Below are 19,716 nucleotides of genomic sequence, written 5' to 3' on the forward strand. Positions count from 1 at the left end.
AACACAGGCAGAGTGTGGAGTTAAACAGACCTCAATTAAAATCTAGGTTCTGCTTCTTAAATATCAGCTGACTCTGGGCAAATAAATTAATTTCTTTGTACTCTCAGGTTCCTCTTTGTGAATTTGGATCATAACAGTTACTTTAGAATAGTCTGACAAGTTGTTTTAAAAAAATCCAATTGTTCAATGATAAGAATTGGTTAAATAAAGTATAGTATTTTTCGGATGCTGGATTTCTATGCAATCAATCATTTAAAAAAATGCTAATCTATATTTGTTGATATGGAAAGATTTTCATAGTATACTGCAATAGTATGTGTACTATAATTCCATTTTTAACATTCCTAGAAAAAAGTCTGTGAGATACAATAATAACCTAAGACATTAAGAATGTGGTAAGACAATGAGTGATTTTTTATTAGTTTTATTTTATATGAGTGATTTTTTAAATGCGTTTATGGGTGTTTTTCATTTTCTAAATGAATATGAACTACTTGCATACTTAAGAGATAAATACATAAATAGTACTTCTCAGGCTAAGTGAAATAATTTATGTAAGTCTCAAATCCCACACTGTGTTTAATAAAAGTCAGCTATTATTACTATTAGTTACACGGCTGAATGTCTGTCACTATGTAAGCATAGCCATTTTGCTGTGACACAGAAGTGTTAAGTGTACCTAATTCAGAGCTCAGGCTAGATGTTTAAAGACAACGTATTAATAATTAAAAGAAACTATTGACCAGGTCAATATCAATTATTATTTAAATAAATAAACCAGTCTAGAGGAAAAGGTAAATCAAAAATAAAGATTGTTCTATCAATCATCATGTATTTATTGAGAAACAACTATGCCCACCCTATATGTATTTGTGCCCCAAAATACTAAAATAAATTTCATTACTTTATTAGAATTCGTTTTTTAAAAATTGGCTTTTTTTTCAAGTTCCTATTGTTCTCACATCAGAACAACAGGAAGACTTTGTGAAAAATCTTCAGGCGTCATTTCAATTTGAGATCTTATTCCTTTGTTAAAAGAAGGTGATAATTCCATTATGCTACTTTTTGATTTTGGCAATTAAGACCAAAGTTATAATAAATATAATTTTCCTTATAGTTTTATTATTGTGATTATTTTCCATCAATTATCCCCATTCATCTCCCTCTAGCCAGTTTCCATTGAAGAGCTTCCTCAGTAACCTAAAGGTCAACTACACTTAAATATTTGTTTTTCATGTGGGCAGCTCTCAAATTAAAGGGATTTCAGGATTGTTCCATCGATTTTGTTCATTGAGGTTTGAATATAAAAACTGAGGCACATCTCTTATAGCTCATACAAAGGGACAGGAATAGGAAAATAATATTGGTAAATGAATGAATTTCTACTTAATGTTTTGCTTTACCATAATGTATAAGGTTAAACCCTACACAAGCAACTATCATATTTTATTAACTGAACCTACCTTTCAGGCATTTCTTGCATTGTTGCAGGAATGAGTACATCTGTTAGAACCTTAATCACAGCAAAAGAGAGTTAACATAAATCCTTAATATTTCTATAGAAACACACTTACTCTTTGTCAATTACTTTTTATTCCTAGCTTTCTAGAGAATAATATGTTAACTCATTTCTGAAAGTTATACTTTTATCTCTAAAATGAATGTATATATGTAAGTTGTGTATGTGTGTTTGTGTGTTTGTGTGTGTGTGTGTGTGTGTGTGTGTGTGTAAAAGGCAAGGGGAGCGGGGGTATATAGAAGCACTGCAGTGCTAGTTAAGCAGGTGACACGAATGTACCGGGTACAGAGAGCTAATTATTGGAACATAAAGAACACTGAAAATAAAGGGCTAGACTGAACCTTAAATGTGGGTGATATGGTGAGTAGGACCTTGATGAGAACTAGTAAAAAGAAAAAAAGAAAAAATTAGTGCCGACTGATCCCAGCTCAGGAAAAACTATGATAAATAAAGGAGATGGGGAACCAGATAGGATATGAACAGTACAGATCCCCTAGGCTGCTCATAAACTGAGTGTGCCAGCCTGGAGAAGAGGACCAAGAGGTCCTCTTGGATATTTCAAAGATATTTCAAAACGTGAGTAGATAGTCATCTACAAAGGCCTGGGCAGCTTACCAGCAAAATGCACATGTAGTCCGTGTATATGAAACACTAAAACAAGAGACAGTATCGTATATGCCCAGTATGCTAGTTACCAATGAACTGGCCTTGGCAATCATGTACAGTTTTATGGACTAAAAGCTGACCACTTTCTAGGGATGGGATGAAGATCTTACAGAAGCTTGTATTACACTGCTCTATTTACAGTGCTCACTGTGCCTCCCTGGGTCCACCAGGAGGAGGAAAAACTCTGTGCACGTAACGGTACTTAAACTCTGGACTTTTGTGTTGGACTCAAAGAAATAGACCATTTGCTGGGGGAGGAAGTTATGCTTTAAGGATATTTCTTGGAGGTGTTGAATCACAGTCCAAAACAGCTTTACCTTGATGCTGGTAAATGTGTGTGCACGAGTCCAGGTCTTTTCTTATACCTACTCTTAGAACCACCTTCTTTCCCCTTTCTGGTTACTTCCTCATGTCTTAAACACTTCAGACCATCTGTCAGTGCAAACTAAACCCTTTCTCTCTAAATGATGATATTCTTATTTGACCCAGAAAAATGAGACAATCCTTGCTCTCCTTTGTCCTTCTTCAGCTTTAGCTTGAACTAAAGGTAGAGACTCTATTTTCTTATACTGCGATGAGGAAGAACGGAACAGAGGATGAAAATATGGGCTCCCTCATCCTGGTTCAAGCCCACCTACAGTTCTTGATGTGCAAAGTTGCTTCTGGACTGAGTTCATCTAGCTTCTGCTTCACTTCTCTGCAAAGCTGAGAACGTAACAGCAGCAACTAACTTAGAAGGATTTTACTTCCTAAACACTTAACAGGACTCCAGCTTGGGTTTTCTTGCTCACTCAAATTATGTTCTAAAAGGAAAGCTTTTGTTTTTCCTTCTGACAATTTGGGAGGTTAATGTAGACAAACTCACTTTAAAATACCCAGATTGCAATACAGTTTTCTTCCTTAGCTTGGACTTGTGTCTGCTCTAACTAGGGAACGGACTGTTGGGGGAATTAGCTTCACCCTGTTCCCCGCTGAATGGCTGGCGAGATGGCCAACCAGCTCCTATTTGTTTACGATATCCTCGTGATCCTTCTGTAGACACTTAGGGACTCTTATTTGGCTTAAGAACAGAATTGGTCATGAATGCATTAACGCTAGAGATTTCCAAATTTTTCAAGTTATTAGTCCCATAAGAGTGCTTAATTCTGCTTTCCCCAAAACACTGATACTGTGAAAAAGCCACTAAGTTATTTACTCTGAAAACACCTTAAACAGTTAATAAAAATTAACTAAGTTTTTATGGAAGTATGTCACATTTAGAATCATTCTTAGCTGTAAAAAGAAACTGATTTTGTTTTACTTAATGAAAAGTTATATTAAAATACATTCACTATTAAATATACACTATTAAACTGCTTGCTTTCTCCTCAGAAAAAAAATTAATAGTGTATCTCCAGCCAGGAATAACAAATTTATTGAAAATATATTGCAAAAATTTAGATGGAATGTTTTTTAAAGAAATATATGGTTCATGTTTGACATCCTAAGGAGCTTACCTTATAAAGAATTGAGTCACAAACACAGAAAATGTCAATGATAACAGGGTTTTCAAGCAGGGGAAGAAGATGATCAGGCATTCCTTGCCAAAAGTGTAATAAGAAATGCTGGATCTAGTTGAGAGCAAAGCGTATGTACATTAATATTAACATTTTCCTCAACATGAACTCATATGAAGAACAGGACAAGAACGTTTACATAATATAGTCAGCAAAGCATTCTTTGTCACTCTTACCTCCTCAAAGTTTCCATTTATTGCATTGTCCAGGATGCACTGGCAGTGAGTTTTGTACATCATTATTAGGGTATCAACCTATTTCAAGGAAGAAAAATCTTAACAAAAGCACCCTTTCAGCGCTGCCTTCATTTTGTTCATGCATTCATTTGTTCATATATTCAAACACATTTTTAAAGTTCCTGTTATGTACCAAGCATTGTGCTCAATCCGAGGAATCAAAAATAAAAGCACAATTCTTATTTTAAGGAGCACACAGCCTCGTGAAGGGAGAAAGGCAAGCAAATGGACAATTGCAGGACAGTGTGATAAGAATGATGAAAAAGCTGATTGTTCAGGGAACTATGGGCCAAAGCAACATTGTTTTCTGCTTAACAAAAAAACTACCTTTGATTGGAGAAATAAATGTAAAATGGTAAAATACATCAACTCTTCACACAGTTTTATTAAGTAGGTGCTTGGGCAGTGTGGTGCAGTGGTTTCCAGTTTCGGTTGTGGGGTCAGCTAACACTGAGCATCAGCTCCACTGCACTGTTTTGCACGGGTTGCTTTGCCTCTGACCCCAAGCTTTATATCTTCAAGTAAGGTAGTAATAACATATCATTCATAAGGTGTTAAAGAAGATAAAATGAGACATGATGCACCTGGAACAATTTTCCTGGTATGAAGTATAAGACTTTACTACATTACCTAAAATTAGTAATAATATCAAATGACTTGTTGACCAAAAAAAGATTTGAACATTAAATGTCTGTTATGAAAATTCTTTATTTCCATGTTACACTGATATTTGTATTGCAGGGATAGAAAGTTTTAAACATATTTTAAAATATGCGATGGATTAGAACTTGATAATATTCGGGCAAACTAACAATATTCATATTCACAACATCTTTATTTCATAAGCTAGAAATATTCCTACCTGTTACAGGTTGTGTGTTCTATGTGAACAGAAACAGGCTTAGAGGTTAGAGGTGTGAGCTTTGCCTGCAGGATACCTGGATTTGAATGCTAGCTCTAATCTGCTACGTGATGCTGGGCAAACTACTTTACATTCATGTGTTTTAATTTCCTCATCTATAAAATGGAGATCATAATAACAGTAAATATCTAGTCAGGTTGTTATGAGGACTAAATAAATTAACACATGAAAGTGGTTGGAGTAACCCATAATTCATGTTAAGAAACTTACAGTTGTTAGCTATTTTTACCTTCATAGTATCTAGGGTGGTCATGATGATGGGGGTGTCCTACCCCAACTCTTTGCTCTCCAACCTTTGTCCCTGCAGCCCAGCAACAGCACATATCTTTGTGGTTTAGCGCAAAGCTGTATAACGATGACATGCAGATTACCAATCTACTTCCAAGGAGGTATGCTGACTACACACCTCTGGCAGGACATGTCACCATTGATGCAAATGAGACATGCTCTTTATTTTAAGCAACGATTTTATATTTTTAGATAGGTTGCCAAGACATATTTCTAAAATGAGGATAAGGACAGCATGAAAGATAGGAAGGAATTCATAATTGTTGTCCAAAATTAACCCTTTGATCCCTGAAACCTACTAAAGTACAAGTAAACTTTTATCTTCACAAATATTTCCATTTATTTGTGTCAAAATTTTTTCTCCTATACACAAATCATCAAAAAATTTAAATCTTATAACTGATAATTTATTTAATATTCACATAGTCTTAGGACAATAAATTTTCACTGTAGCATACTCTGCAGTCTTTATAAACATACTTTTGCTCAATTTTCTGAGAATAGACATCACATTACAGAGGGTAGGAGCAGAGGCAAGGCTTAGCTCTAGTAAGGTCAGTGAGCAAGTGGGGGGAGGGTGGCAACTGCCTTGAGTGACACTGTGATGGGGGCAGAAAGCAGGCCTCTCAGCTTCAGCCAGCACCCCTCACTGGGGTCAGCTTCTCCCTAGGAAGTCTCCATCCTTCCTGCCTCAAGAAAGTAGGTGCTTAAAGTGCTTAGCCTCAGCCCCACCTGTCTTTCTAGGAACTGACAACTTACCTGGGGAACCTGACTACTGGCTAAGAAAGTAAAAGGCAGGGCCCAGATGCCCTCAAGGGACAAAGAGTATTAGTCCCTGGAGCTCATGATGGGGACGACTGGGAATGAATTTAGAAACCAGGGGTTATTTAAGCATCTTGAATACTGAATGAGAAATGACCTACAGACCAGTTTTTCAAGTTGGCAGGTAAGAAGTCCTTGGAAGCTAGCAGAGAAGCTGAAATAAACTATTGGAACATATTCTTCACTTCTCTTTTTTTTCTTTGTTACTCTCTCCATCTACCCTCCTCACCTGGTATATTTACACAGTAAACATCTTCTTGATATGTTTTTATGTAAGCTATCCTCTCCACAAAGGTGAGCCAACAATACCCTCCCCCAAAGAACTGTGTTCCCTGAGGTCCCGCAGACTTCCACAAGTTCCCCCACAAAGTGCCACATGTTAACATCTACTGAAGGTGTCTCAAATCTGAAGTCATAATATCACACATTATTTCTATATGGTTAAAAAAATGATGTGATAACCTTGAGGAATGTGATGGGAGAGGAGAATAGTAGGAAGGGGACATACTCCAGGAGACTTGAATCAGCATCTGAGAATTATCTTCAGTATTTTGCCTGTTCTTAACTGGGAGAGTAAGTCTGTCATTAGAATGAACACCAGAAGTTGCTGTGCATCTCTACTTATCTATCAATAGACCTTTTTATGAATGTGTCATTTTTATTTCTAGTTTCTACAAAAGCCCATTACTAAAGTAATATAGGTGGACATTGTTAATAATATTCCTCTATCTTTGCACCTCAAAATATGAACTGACTTAAACTTACTATGAAAGATGTTTTCCACAAATGCTAATTTAAAAATGAACGTTAATTGAAAGAAGAATGTAGAAATCTTTATGCCCTGATTTAATAATGGATCTTACTATTAGTCAGCAGATAGCCAGCAAATGACTCTAGAAGTTCAGAAATAGAGGAGGATTTACCTTTAGACTTTACTACATAAGCACTGAAAGTTTATTTATAAACTGAATTTTATGAAACTGTTTCTACCTTAATTTTCAACAAATTTTGCAACAGAGAACAGAGTTTTACAATGGAGAGGAATCTTTGGAATCTTCAAGTGAGGTCCTTGCATTCATCTAGGCATTTCCCCCTCAGTGCTAGGAACAAATTCTGTCCTAGAGAAGTGCTTGATGACCAGTTACTGAAATTAAATGGAGCTAATAGAAAATATAACGCTTATAATTAAAGAAATTGCATGTGATAGACACATTCTAGTATTTTCTTCCTTGATACTGGGTTTTAAATAAAAATAATCTTTAGTCTTTAGAGGTTTATTTTACCACCTTCTGATTATGTACTATCATGGAGATGGTAAATAATTAATTGGAAAGTCTTTAATCGATGTTAGTAAATGTTTGTCCCTCCTATAAATCAGTCAATTATGTTTGATTATGTAGATTTCTATTTCCTGCGAGTGCCATGAGATTCCCAGCAAATTGAGATATGGAACCAACATATCAGAAAATCAATAGAGAAGTATCTTTAATTGATACCTTGTCCTTAGAAATGCATCCTTGGTACACAAGGTGTTGAGCACTGGGGAATTCTGGAAGAAGTGTTCCAGTTTTTGAGCTAAGCGAATATTTACGAGTGAAGCCACCCTATAATTTAGAAAAATGAAAAGAAATAAATCATTATCAATTGTTTGGCTCCAAAATACAATTCTAACAGAATAGAAACTTACAAAATTTCATTCTTTTTCATCCTGCAAACCATGACAAGTTAGGAGATTTGGGGTAACTGTTTATTAGATCAAATAACTGAATAAACTAGACATTTCAGCAGAATTACTGTTGCCAAATCATAAATAGTTTCACAGTCTGGATATTTTTCTTATACTTTGGATTTTAGTTTAGACACTTGCCATTTTTCACAACTTTTAGAAATTTAATTTTAGTTCACAAGTTTACATTTGTTAGTGACATAAGTTTTGAAAGATCTATTTTTAGACTACTGAAATTATTTTAATATGAAAGGATCAGAAATTGCCAAATTTACTTATGGATTACCAAATCATTTATGGATTAAATAAATGCGATGATAATAAGTTAATTAATTTATCCAACCTCAGAGATAATTAATGGTAAAATTGTGACTGGAGTCCCAAACTAGTATTCTGGATTTTCCCACCTCAATCTTCTTCCCCCTGCCAAATTCAGATATTTGTTCTTCTTTTGAATCCTTTCAAAAAGGGGAAAAGCATACCTCTGGTAGTTTTCAGAAAATCAGAAAAAATGACAAATAAGTAACATATAATACTGCAGTGCTAATGTACCTACAAGAAACACACACAGAAAGAGAGAACGCATATTCATGACAGAACCAGAGCCTTGGCGAATCAGTCTCCCAGGTCACAACTGATTGTTCCTTCTCCACAAACAAAACTTTAACAAATTGGATTCTAGTAAAAAGTTTGGCAAAGAATAAAATTGTGAATATGGTAAAGGAAGTAGTGTTCCTGGCAAGGACCAAATTTCATTCTTTCTCATAGTTTTCCTACATTTGCTTCTCGAGTTTTTGTGTTTCTTTGTGTGTCTTTGTCATATTGAAGATGTTTACTAGACAAAAGCTTCATTACTTACATAGGTAGATTGGGTCCCTACCCTGTCTTATCATTCCCAACATTTGTAGACTCTTACAGAATTATCATGATAAATCAGAAAGAAGTTGGGGGGACTTTTGAGTCCTTAAACACCAATTTCTTATTGACTGATTTGATATATGCTTTCACACAAATTTTATACTAAAAGTGCAGTAGAATTTCATTACTTTCAGGTTAGGTTTTAGTTTTTAGCCTTGTTAATCTTTATTTTCAAGCATGGATAGAAAAGGATTATTCTGATTAACTAATTTTTAAGAAATTAATAAAGAAATACTACATAAATATCATAAACTGAGATAATAGCATGGTTGATCCAAATTAAATCAGTCTTAATTCAAGATATGCTTCAAAGATTTTTAATTGCTTTGGGTTGTCATTTATGAGCACCAATTATCATTGTGCTGACAAAGAATGGTATTGTCAATGAATAGGGAAAAATAATAAAATGCAAGAAAATAAAGAATTTAATCTGGAAGGAAATGACATGGCAAAATATGAAACTAACATTTGATAAACATAAAAAAATGCACCTAAATTCTAACTTTAGGAAAGCTTACACTTTTTTCTTATACCTTTTCTCTTGGGTGGAATATCATGTTTATTCATCCCCAAAGCATAATTTGGTGAGATTGGAAAAGAGAGACAAAGAAATAGAAACCAAAAATGACAATACATAATGTACATGGTGTATTAAATTTAAGTTAGGAATATGAGAATAGTCTCATTTCCATGAAACAAATATAATTAGTAATCAAAAATCTTTCTACAAAGGAAAAAAAAAAAACTGGCCCAGGAGATTTAACAGATGAATTTTCTCAAGCATTCAGGAAACAAATCATTTCAAACTGAAAAGATTTTTTCCATACAGTGAAAAAGAAGAACCACTTCCCAATTCATTTAAAAACTTTTATGCCAGAATTGGACAAGGACAGAAAAGGAAAGAAAAATTATAGGCCAATCTTGCTTAGTATCATACTTGAAACAGTACCAGACAAAATATTAGCAAACCAAATCCAGCAATCTATAAGAGTGATCATAGCCACCTTAGGTTTAAATTGATCACATTAACAGAAAAAAAATGAGAATTATATATATTACATAACCATCTCAATGGATGCAGAAAAAGCATTTGTTTAAAATCCATCTACCATTCACTACTTTCTCTCCCTCTCCCCCTCTCTCTCTTTCTCTCTCCCCTCCTCTATGCTAGAAACAGAGGAAAGCTCCTTAATCATTCAATAAATATTTATCAAAAACCCACAGCAAATATCATCCTCGATGGTAAAATACTATAAACATTCTCTTAAAAAACACGAATAAGATAAAGTTGCCTACTCTCCTATCTTTTATTCAACATTGTAAGAGTTATAGCCTGAACAGTAAGACCAGAGAAAGTGATGAAAGATTGAATATTGAAAAGGAAGAAACAAAACTAGCATTATTTGCAACTGAGTTGGTTGATTACATTGAAAACTAAAGCAAACTGCACAAAAATTGTTACAGTTAACAAGAGAGATTTTCAGCAACGTTGCTGAATACAAAATCAATGAAAAAGTCAATTGAATTTCTAAAATCAAGAAACAAATATTAAGAACATGCAATAAAAAGATACTGTATAAAATAACAACAAATATTAAAATAAAGTTGAAATATCAATAAAGGGATAGAAAATCTAAAAAGAAACCAAAAAGAAATTCTAGAGCTGAAAAGTACAATAACTTAAATTAAAAACTTATCAGAGGGATTCAAAGGTATATTTGAGTAGGCAGAAGAAAGAATCAGAGAACTTGAAACAAGGATAATGGAAATTATTGAATCTGAGAAACAGAAAGAAAAAAATGTAAGAAAAGTAAACCGAATCTAAGGGACCCATGGGAGATTATCAAGCAGACCAACATACACATTGTGGGAATCCCAGAGGAAAAGGAGGGGGAGCAGAGAGATTATTTGAAAAAATAATGGCTCAAAACATCCCAAGTTTGATGAAAAACATGAATATAAACATCCAAGAATCTTAACAAGGTCCAGATAGGATGAACTCAAAAAGATGTACAGCAAGACACATTATAATCAAATTTTCAGAAGACAAAGACAAAGAGAGAATCTTGAAAGAAGCAAAAGAGAAGTAACTCATCACCTACAAGGAATACTCAATAAGATTATCAGCAGATTTCTCAGCAGAAACTTTGAATTCCAGAATGACATATTCCAACTGCTACGAGAAATAAATTGTCAACCAAAAATCCTATACTTGACAAAACTGTTTTTCAGAAGTGAAGGAGGAATTAAGACATTTGCAGATAAACAAAAGCTGAGTGAGTTTGTTACTACTAGACTTGTTCTACAGGAAATGCTGAAGGGAGTCCTATGGGTTAAAATGAAAGGACACTAGACAGTAGCTTGAAGTCGTACAAAAAATTAAAGATCTCAGTAAAGGAAAATACATGGGCAATTATAAAAGCTAGTATTATTGTAACAACAGTTGTAAGTCTACTTTCTGTTTTCTACATAATTTAAGAGACTTTTTTAAAAACAATTATTAGTATAAAAGCTAATATTATTGTAACTTTGTTTGACACCCTTTCATAATAAAAACACTCAACAAACTAAGAATAGAAGGAAACTACCTCAACATATTAAAAGTCATAAACCCACAGCAAACATCCTACTCAATGGTGAAAGCTTGAAAGCATTTCCTTTAAGACAAGGATAAGGCACAGCTGCTCATTTTCACCAATTCTATTCAACTAGAAGTTCTAGCCAGAAAAATTAGGTAAGGAAAAAAAACATCCAATTGGAAAGGAAGAAGTAAAATGATCTCTGTTTGTAGATGATATGATCTTATATGTAGGAAACTTTAAAGATTCCACAAAAAAAAAAAAAAAAAAAAACAACTGTGAGAACTGATAAATGAACTCAGCAAAGTAGCAGGATACAAAGTCAACACACAAAAATCAGTTGCATTTCTATAATTTAATAATGAACAATCTTAAAAAGAAATTAAGAAAACAATTCCATTTACAATAGAATCAAAAATAGATAAAAATTAACTTAACCAAGGAGGTGAAAGACTTGTACAATGAAAACTTCAAAACATTGCTCAAAGAAATTAAAGAAAACATAAATAAAAGACATCCTGTGTTCACAAATTGAAAAATTTATTGTTAAGATGCCAATACTACCCAAAGCAATCTATAGATTCAATGCAAAATCCCAATGATGTTTTTCGCACAAATAGAAAAATCCATCCTAAAATTCATATGGAACCTCAAGATACACCAAGGAGTAAAAACAATCTTGAAAAAGGACAAAGTTGGAGGATTCACACTTCCTGATTTCAAAACTTACTATTGATACAAAGCTACAGCAATCAAAACTGTGGTGTTGACACAAAGACAGGCATGTAGATCAATGGACTAGGATAGAGAGCTCAGAAATAAACCCTTGCAAAAAATGCTCAAAAGATTTTGACAAGGACGCCAAGAATATTCAATGGGGAAAGCGCAGTCTTTTCAACAAATGGTGATGGTAAAACTTGACATCCATGTATAAAAGAATAAAGACAGACCTTTACCTAATACCACATACAAAAATTAACTCAAAATAGATATATGGACTTGGCAAAGATTTCTTGGATATGATACCAAAGGCACAGGCAACAAAAACAAAATTAGACAAATTGGACTTCATAAAAATTACAAATGTTTGTGCATCAAAGGACACTATCAACAGAGTAAAAAGGCAATTTATGAAATGAGAAAAAATATTCACAAATTGCATATCTCAAAAGGGATTAATATTCAGAATATATAGAGAACCTGTAAAACTTAACAAAAAACCAACCAACCTGATTCAAAAATGAACAAAGGACTTGAATAGACATTTGTCCAAAGAAGATATACCAATAGTCAATAAGCACATGAAAGATGTTCAACACTACCAATCATTAGGGAAAATCAAATCAAAATCAAAATGAGATACCACTTCATCCCCATTAGGATGGCTAGTACTAAAAAAAAGAACAAAAAACAACCAAAAACCAGAACATAACAAGTATTAGCCAGTAGGTAGAGAAACTGGAACCCTTGTACACTGTTGGTGGGAATGTAAAATGGTATAGTGCTGTGTAAAACAGTATGATGGTTCCTCAAAAAATAAAAAATATAATTATTATATGAGCAGTAATTCCTCTTCTGGGTGTATCTCCCAAAGAATTGAAAGCAGGGTCTCAAAGAAATATTTGTACACCCATGTTCATAGCAGCATTATTCACAACAGCTAAACCATGGAAGCAATCCAAATATCCACTGAGAGATGAATGGATAATCAAAATGTTGTATATACATACAATGGAATATCATTCAGCCTTAAAAAAGAAGGAAATTCTGAAATATGCTACAACATGGATGAACCTTGAGGACATTATGCTAAGTGAAATACAAATATTGTATGATTACACATATATGATGTACCTAGAGTAGTCATAATCATAGAGACAAAAAATAGAATGTTAGTTTCCAAGGGCCAGGGGGAAGGGGAGATGGGGAGTTATTTTTTAATATGTATAGCATTTCAGTTTTGCAAGAGTAAAAGTTCTGGAGATAGGTGGTGGTGATGGTTGCCCAACAATATGAATGTACTTAATACCACTGAACTATATGTGTACTTAAAATGATTAAGATAGTAAATTTTATGTTAATTATGTTTTGCCACAATAAAAATAATCAAAAAATCAATTACAGGTGAAATAAAGACTTAAGTGTTAGAAGAATAAATAGAAAAATATTTTTATGATCTAGATTATACACAAATTTTTTAAAAAGATACAAAAATGCTAATCATAAAGTTTAAAATGATCTTCATCAAAAGATACTATAGAATGTTGAGCCATGCCACTAACAGAGAGAAGTAATTTACAGCACATAACCTACAGGATATTAGTATCCAGAATACATAAAGTCTTTGAACCAAAGTTTTAAATAGAAAAATTATATGATGTGAACAAACGTTTCATAGAATAGAATTGACCGATAAAAATCCCAAAAGATATTCAAGCTCATAATTTTGATGTAGTTATCAAAAACAATTTTCAAGTGAAAACCACAGATACCATTTTACACCTATTGGACTGGCAAAAACTCAAATGTCATTCAATGCCAAGTGTTCCTGAGAATGCGGAGCAAAAGGAATGCTCACACACAGCTGGAGAGACATAAACTGATACAACCATTTTGGAAAACACCTTGATCTTAACTAGTAAAGTTAAACATGAGTACGTATATCCTAAGACCCGAAATTCCACTCCTGCACATGTGCACCTGGACAACATTCAGAGTAATAATGTTTTTCAGGCAAAAAGGAAAAAATTCTCCCAAACTGGAATGAATAAATGTGCTGTGATATTTTCATACTATGGAATATTAGCAGTACAAAAAAGGTACTAGAACTACATATATTAACATTGATGAATTACAAAACCTAATGTTGAACGAAACCAGAAAGTCATAGGGAAAAATGAATCCATTTTTATGTAGGGAAAATAATAAATAATATATTGGTGATAACAAACTGGGCAATAATAAATGATACATAATATTTACTATTTTAATCATTTTAAAATATATAGTTCAGTGGTACTAAGTACATTCATATTGTTGTGTAATCATCACGACAGTGTTTAATATTCATGGTATACATTCATAAGTGATAAACTTTAAGGAAAGACAAAGGAGTAATTAACACCAAATTCTGGAGCGCAGTAATTTCTGGTAGGGAGGGGGAAGGGATGGGGTGAGGGCACACAGAGGACTTATCTCTTTTCAGCTATGAGGTAGGTCGTGAGTTTTCATCTTATGCTTATTTTTAAAACTGTGTGTGTGTGTGTGTGTGTGTGTGTGTGTGTGTGTGTGTGTATGCATATGTTAAAATAATGCATTACCAAATAAAAATGTTAGAGTGCTATGGAAACACACTTAAGGAACAGAGTATGTCTTTAATTCTTATTTAAAACTCTCATGTTGATAAATTATAGTTTTGTGTAATAGAAGCTAGCAACACATGTGGAACATCAACAGGGGGCAAGAGTACCTAAAGAAAAAATTCAAAAATTAAATTTGTTTGGATATGTTAACAGATGTGTACATGGTATAAATCAAATAATAATATTCTGTCTAGAACATGTAACACAAAAAGAAAGGAGAGATTGATAAGCTGGGAAAAATTAGAATATGATCATTTTAATTCCACTAGTAGATTTTCTATTTTAATTACACTAAACGAGGTGCCAGATCTTAGACCAGCTATGGAGGTCTGGGTTTTTTTTTTTTTTCTCTCAACTGATGACTTCACTACTCTTGGTTGAACTATTAAGAATCTTATTTCCAAAAGAAAACAAGAAGGAACCTACAGAAAAGAAACAATATGATTAGAAGACAAGAGGGTCTGATTTATGAGGAAAGATTAAAGGATTTAAGCTGCACAGTTTGGCTAAGTGATGACTAAAAGAGAGCATGATAACAGTCTACAAATATTTGAAAAGCATATACCAAGGAGGGAGGATTTGCTGTTTATCTTGGTACAAAGTTGTTAAACTGGCCATGAATGGTTGATGTTAAGGAGAAGGAAACTCAAGCTATCAGGGAAACTTCCTGATTGAAATGTATGAAATCAAGGGACTTATTCCCTAGGAAATAATGGCAACTTCATTACTAGAGCTACTTAAAACAAAATTGACCCACACTAAAAGATTCACAGGAAAAGAAAGGCTTCCTTTGACCAGGACAAAGTATTAAAACTAGGTTTCATTTGTTTTTTTTTTATTCCTGGGAATTAAAGTATTCTGAGACTTTCTCGAAGACATTTTTGAAATCTGAACCACTATATTTATGAATAAAAAATTTAAAACAATCAAAATTCATACCATTGACTGATAATTACTCTTAATTTCCTCTACATGTTTTGTTTTGCTTTCGTTGCTGTTGATTTTGTTTGCTTTTATATTATGAACTATTTAAAACTTATAAAAAGGTATAGGTAAAAAGTAATAAATACTCATGTACTTACCATCCCAATTAATATATTAGACATTTGAAATATTAAAGCAGCCTCTGTAGCCCTCCCTAATCTCATTTCCTTCCCTCCCCATAAGGAATAATTAATGTTCAGGATTTGGTTTATATCATTATTATTCAAACCTTTAAAAATTTACCTCATATGTCAATATTCTTAAATAACATATACTATTGCTTTAAAACTGGTACCACGCAGTAGGTATCTTTCTACATTCAATGAGCTTTTTTCATACAACTTTAGGTGTTTGAGATGAACCTAATTTGATTCTTATAGCTACAGTTCACTCATTTCCAAAGCAGTATAGAATTTTCCTGTATTAAATATATAAAAATTTATTTTCCCACTATATCATAATAGACTTTCATTTTTTGGTATTCTGAAATTATAAACAGTACTGCAATGAACATCCTCATACATGCCTCCTTGTGCACGGTGTAAAGTTTTCTCTAGGAATGCAGTCATAACGTGCGTGAACTTTCAACTTTCCAAGATATTGCCCCTCCTACCATTTATGAGAGTCCCTCTGCTCCACATTCTTAACAATATTCAAAACACATATTTTGATACTTTTTAATTGCTGTTATTCCAATAATGGTAAAATAATTACTTTTAGGTTCTAATTTGCATTTCCCTGATTAAAAATTAGATATGTTTATTGGCAGGGATAGTATTCAAAATATTTATTGAATATATGTTATAGAACCTGGTCAATCAGAATGGACACCACGAGCACCAACACTATTTATCAATCATTCTTTTTCATCTTGTGTGAATTGCCTGTTCATATACTTTGCTACATTTCTATTGGGTTATCTTTTTATTACTAAATTGAACACATATTCTAAAACGGTGCCATCTGATAGAAATTTCTGTAATGATGAAAATGTTCCATTTTTCTAAAATGTTCTATTACCTGCACTGTTCAAATACAGTATTCACTAGCCAGCACTTGAAATGTAAATAATGTGCAGAGAAACTGCATATTTTATTTTACGTAATTAACAGCCATGTGTGGCTAGTGGCTACCATACTGCATAGCATAGTATTTATAGATATTAATCTTCTATCATTTATATATGATATATATATATCCAGTTTTATTTTACACATTTTACAAATTTGAAGCCATATAAACATATATTTGTTTTTGCATCCTGTTTTTCTTCCTAATTAACATTTCTCCATGTCATTAAAAGAGCCCTTTAATAAATGATATAATATTCAGTCCCATAAAAGTCTTATAAATTATGTAATCTTTTGTTTTTTGTAAAAAGACTTTATTTCTTTTTATTGCTGAATAATATTTCATTGTATGGATATACCAGCTTTTGGTGTTTTGTTTTTTTTTTTAACATCTTTATTGGAGTATTATTGCTTTACAATGGTGTGTTAGTTTCTGCTTTATAACAAAGTGAATCAGATATACATATACATATGTCCCCATATCTCTTCCCTCTTGCATCTCCCTCCCTCCCACCCTCCCCATCCTACGCCTCTAGGTGGTCACAAAGCACCGAGCTGATCTCCCTGTGCTATGTGGCTGCTTCCCACTAGCTATCAGTTTTTATGTAATCATTTTTATTATTAGTCATTTAGATTGAATACAGTTTTTCACTGTAGTCGATAACAATTTTGTCCATAATATTTTGTCTGCATTTTCTATTATTTCTTCATGTGAGACTCATACAAAAGTGAAATTAGTGGGAGAAAGAGGATGAACACTTTAAAGACTTGAACACAGATCTTGCAATTATTTTCCAGAAAGTTTGTTCTGTCTTCACCATCAGGGTATGAAAGAACTTATCTCACCATACTTTCACCAGCTTCATAATAATTTCTTAATATTTGATAATTTTATTATTTAAAATGTTAATTTTAATTTATTTGGTAGTTCATTTTTCATGCATTTATTGGTCTTTTCTTCCTTATGCGTATTGTCTATTCATATCTTTTTTTTTTTTACTATTTATTGAGGTCTTCATATTTTTTTAAATTCATAGGATTTCTTCATATAGTAAAGATATTATCCCACTGTCATATTTGCCTGTGACAATGGAATATCTTCCTACTGTCTTTCTTCTGACTTCAGATTTTGTATATGATGCTTTGATTTAAAGGAGTTTTCAATTTCCTTTTTGGTTTTTTTCCTTTGAAATTTCTTAAATTGTTTTCATGGTAGAAAGTCATTCCCTGCGCCCCACCCCGAAATGAGGTAGATACATGTTTCCTTCTAATTATTATTTTTGTATTTAATAATTTATATGAACTTCATAAAGGTATGAGGTATAGAAATTCTTTTCCAAAAAATTTTTTTCTAACATTATGCCCTGAAGAATTTTATTTATTTATTTGGTACTCTATCTTCCTTCATAAAGGAGTTATGACAATTCACTGAAAAATATGTCTTCCTTCATTGGTTGTAATGTCTCCTTGATCACACACTAAATTATTACACACACTATGGCCTTTTTTCAGGTAACTAATTTCTGCTGTAGATTTGTTCTACCTACATTTGAGTCAGTATAATAGTGTCATAATATTTTGATATCTGCCAGACAAGTCCCTTTTGACTATTCTTGTTTATACTTCTCTCAACTATTACTTCCTATATATCCTTCTAGATCAAGTTAATCATTTCCAAAAAAAACTGCCCACTCAAAATTTTAATAGAGTATTAAATGTCTAAACCAATTTAAGGAAGAATTGACATATTTATAGTATCTAGCATTCCTATCCAGATATGTGGTATGTCCTTTCATTTAAAATTTTCTTTTATAGCTGTATTTTTTTTTCAAATAGGTAGTATTCTTCTCTTTTTATGATTCCTCCCAAATATTTTGCATTTCTGCTGGTTCCTGCAATTTACATTTTATAATGTTCTACCTTTCTTGTCTTCCACAGAGACTGTTCCCACCTCTCTCAATAGGGAATCTGTGAGAAAAGTAAGTCCTGTAGAAAAGGATTTGAGTGACCATTTTCTCAGTTCTCCCAAGGATGGCACTTAGCTAGTACTATTCCAGATGCATAAAAGAGCCCATTCCCTACATACAATGGATGCCTTGGGGCATTAGGGCTACATTCTCTCTGGGAATCCTGACTGAGAAGATCTGGGACTTTTTTTAAGTTCTTCAAACTCCTACTACTCGCTACCAAGATTTCACTCACAGAAAATGACCTAACTGACTGCTGATACCTCAGAGAGAAATCCCAAACCACCAAACTATCTCAATTTCCTGCCACAGAATCCACAAATCCACTTGCATCTGAACTAACCCATTTCTTTTTCCAGTTTTAATGGAGTAAGTGTTCCTTCTCTCCAGGGCCACTTTGTCCACTCGGAAGCTCTTCCCTGCCCACGCCTTCAGTGACCCTGTACTCTCAACTTTCCCCTCTTATTCATATCTTTGGTCTCTACTCTTTATTGAATCTGTTTTACCAACATTAGAACCATAGTCTAATCTTCCTTCAAAACTAAATGTCAGGCTTCCCTGGTGGTGCAGTGGTTAAGAATCCGCCTGCCAATGCAGGGGACACGGGTTCGAGCCCGGGTACTGGAAGATCCCACATGCTGTGGGGCAACTAAGCCCGTGCGCCACAACTACTGAGCCTGCGCTCTAGAGCCCACGAGCCACAGCTACTGAGCCTGCATGCTGCAACTACTGAAGCCCACGCACCGCAACAAGAGAAGTCACTGCAATGAGAAGCCCGCGCACCGCAACGAAGAGTAGCCCCCGCTCGCCGCAATTAGAGAAAGCCCGTGCACAGCAACAAAGACCCAATGCAGCCAAAAATAAATAAATTTATAGAAACAAAAACTAAAAAACTAAATGTCAAGCCCTCCTCCAACTATCACTCTTGACTTGACTAAATTTTCTATGTTCAATGCCACTGCCCATTCGTTTCACAAACCAAACCCCGGCTCTCCCCTGAAAATGCTCTTGCTGCAGTCATTAATTATCTCCACTTAACTAATTTAATAGATCTTTTCCAGTTCTTATCTTGATGACCTTTTAGCACCATTTGATAGTAGC

The 19,716-nt window shown here is 33.6% G+C and overlaps 1 protein-coding gene across 1 annotated transcript in view; it reads right to left on the reverse strand.

The window, feature by feature from the left end:
- Positions 1-19,716, reverse strand: part of RFX6 (regulatory factor X6) — a gene marked incomplete at its 5' end in the record, with an annotated part of 53,557 nt that overhangs the window by 13,040 nt on the left and 20,801 nt on the right. Inside the window, 4 exons of the mRNA XM_082406306.1 lie at positions 1,464-1,513; positions 3,682-3,795; positions 3,918-3,995; positions 7,506-7,613. Of these exons, the coding sequence (XP_082262432.1) occupies positions 1,464-1,513; positions 3,682-3,795; positions 3,918-3,995; positions 7,506-7,613 (350 nt within the window). The remainder of the gene's footprint in view (positions 1-1,463; positions 1,514-3,681; positions 3,796-3,917; positions 3,996-7,505; positions 7,614-19,716) is intronic.

Source organism: Balaenoptera borealis, assembly GCF_965194805.1.
Source record: "Balaenoptera borealis genome assembly, chromosome: 9".
Classification (NCBI taxonomy): domain Eukaryota; kingdom Metazoa; phylum Chordata; class Mammalia; order Artiodactyla; family Balaenopteridae; genus Balaenoptera; species Balaenoptera borealis.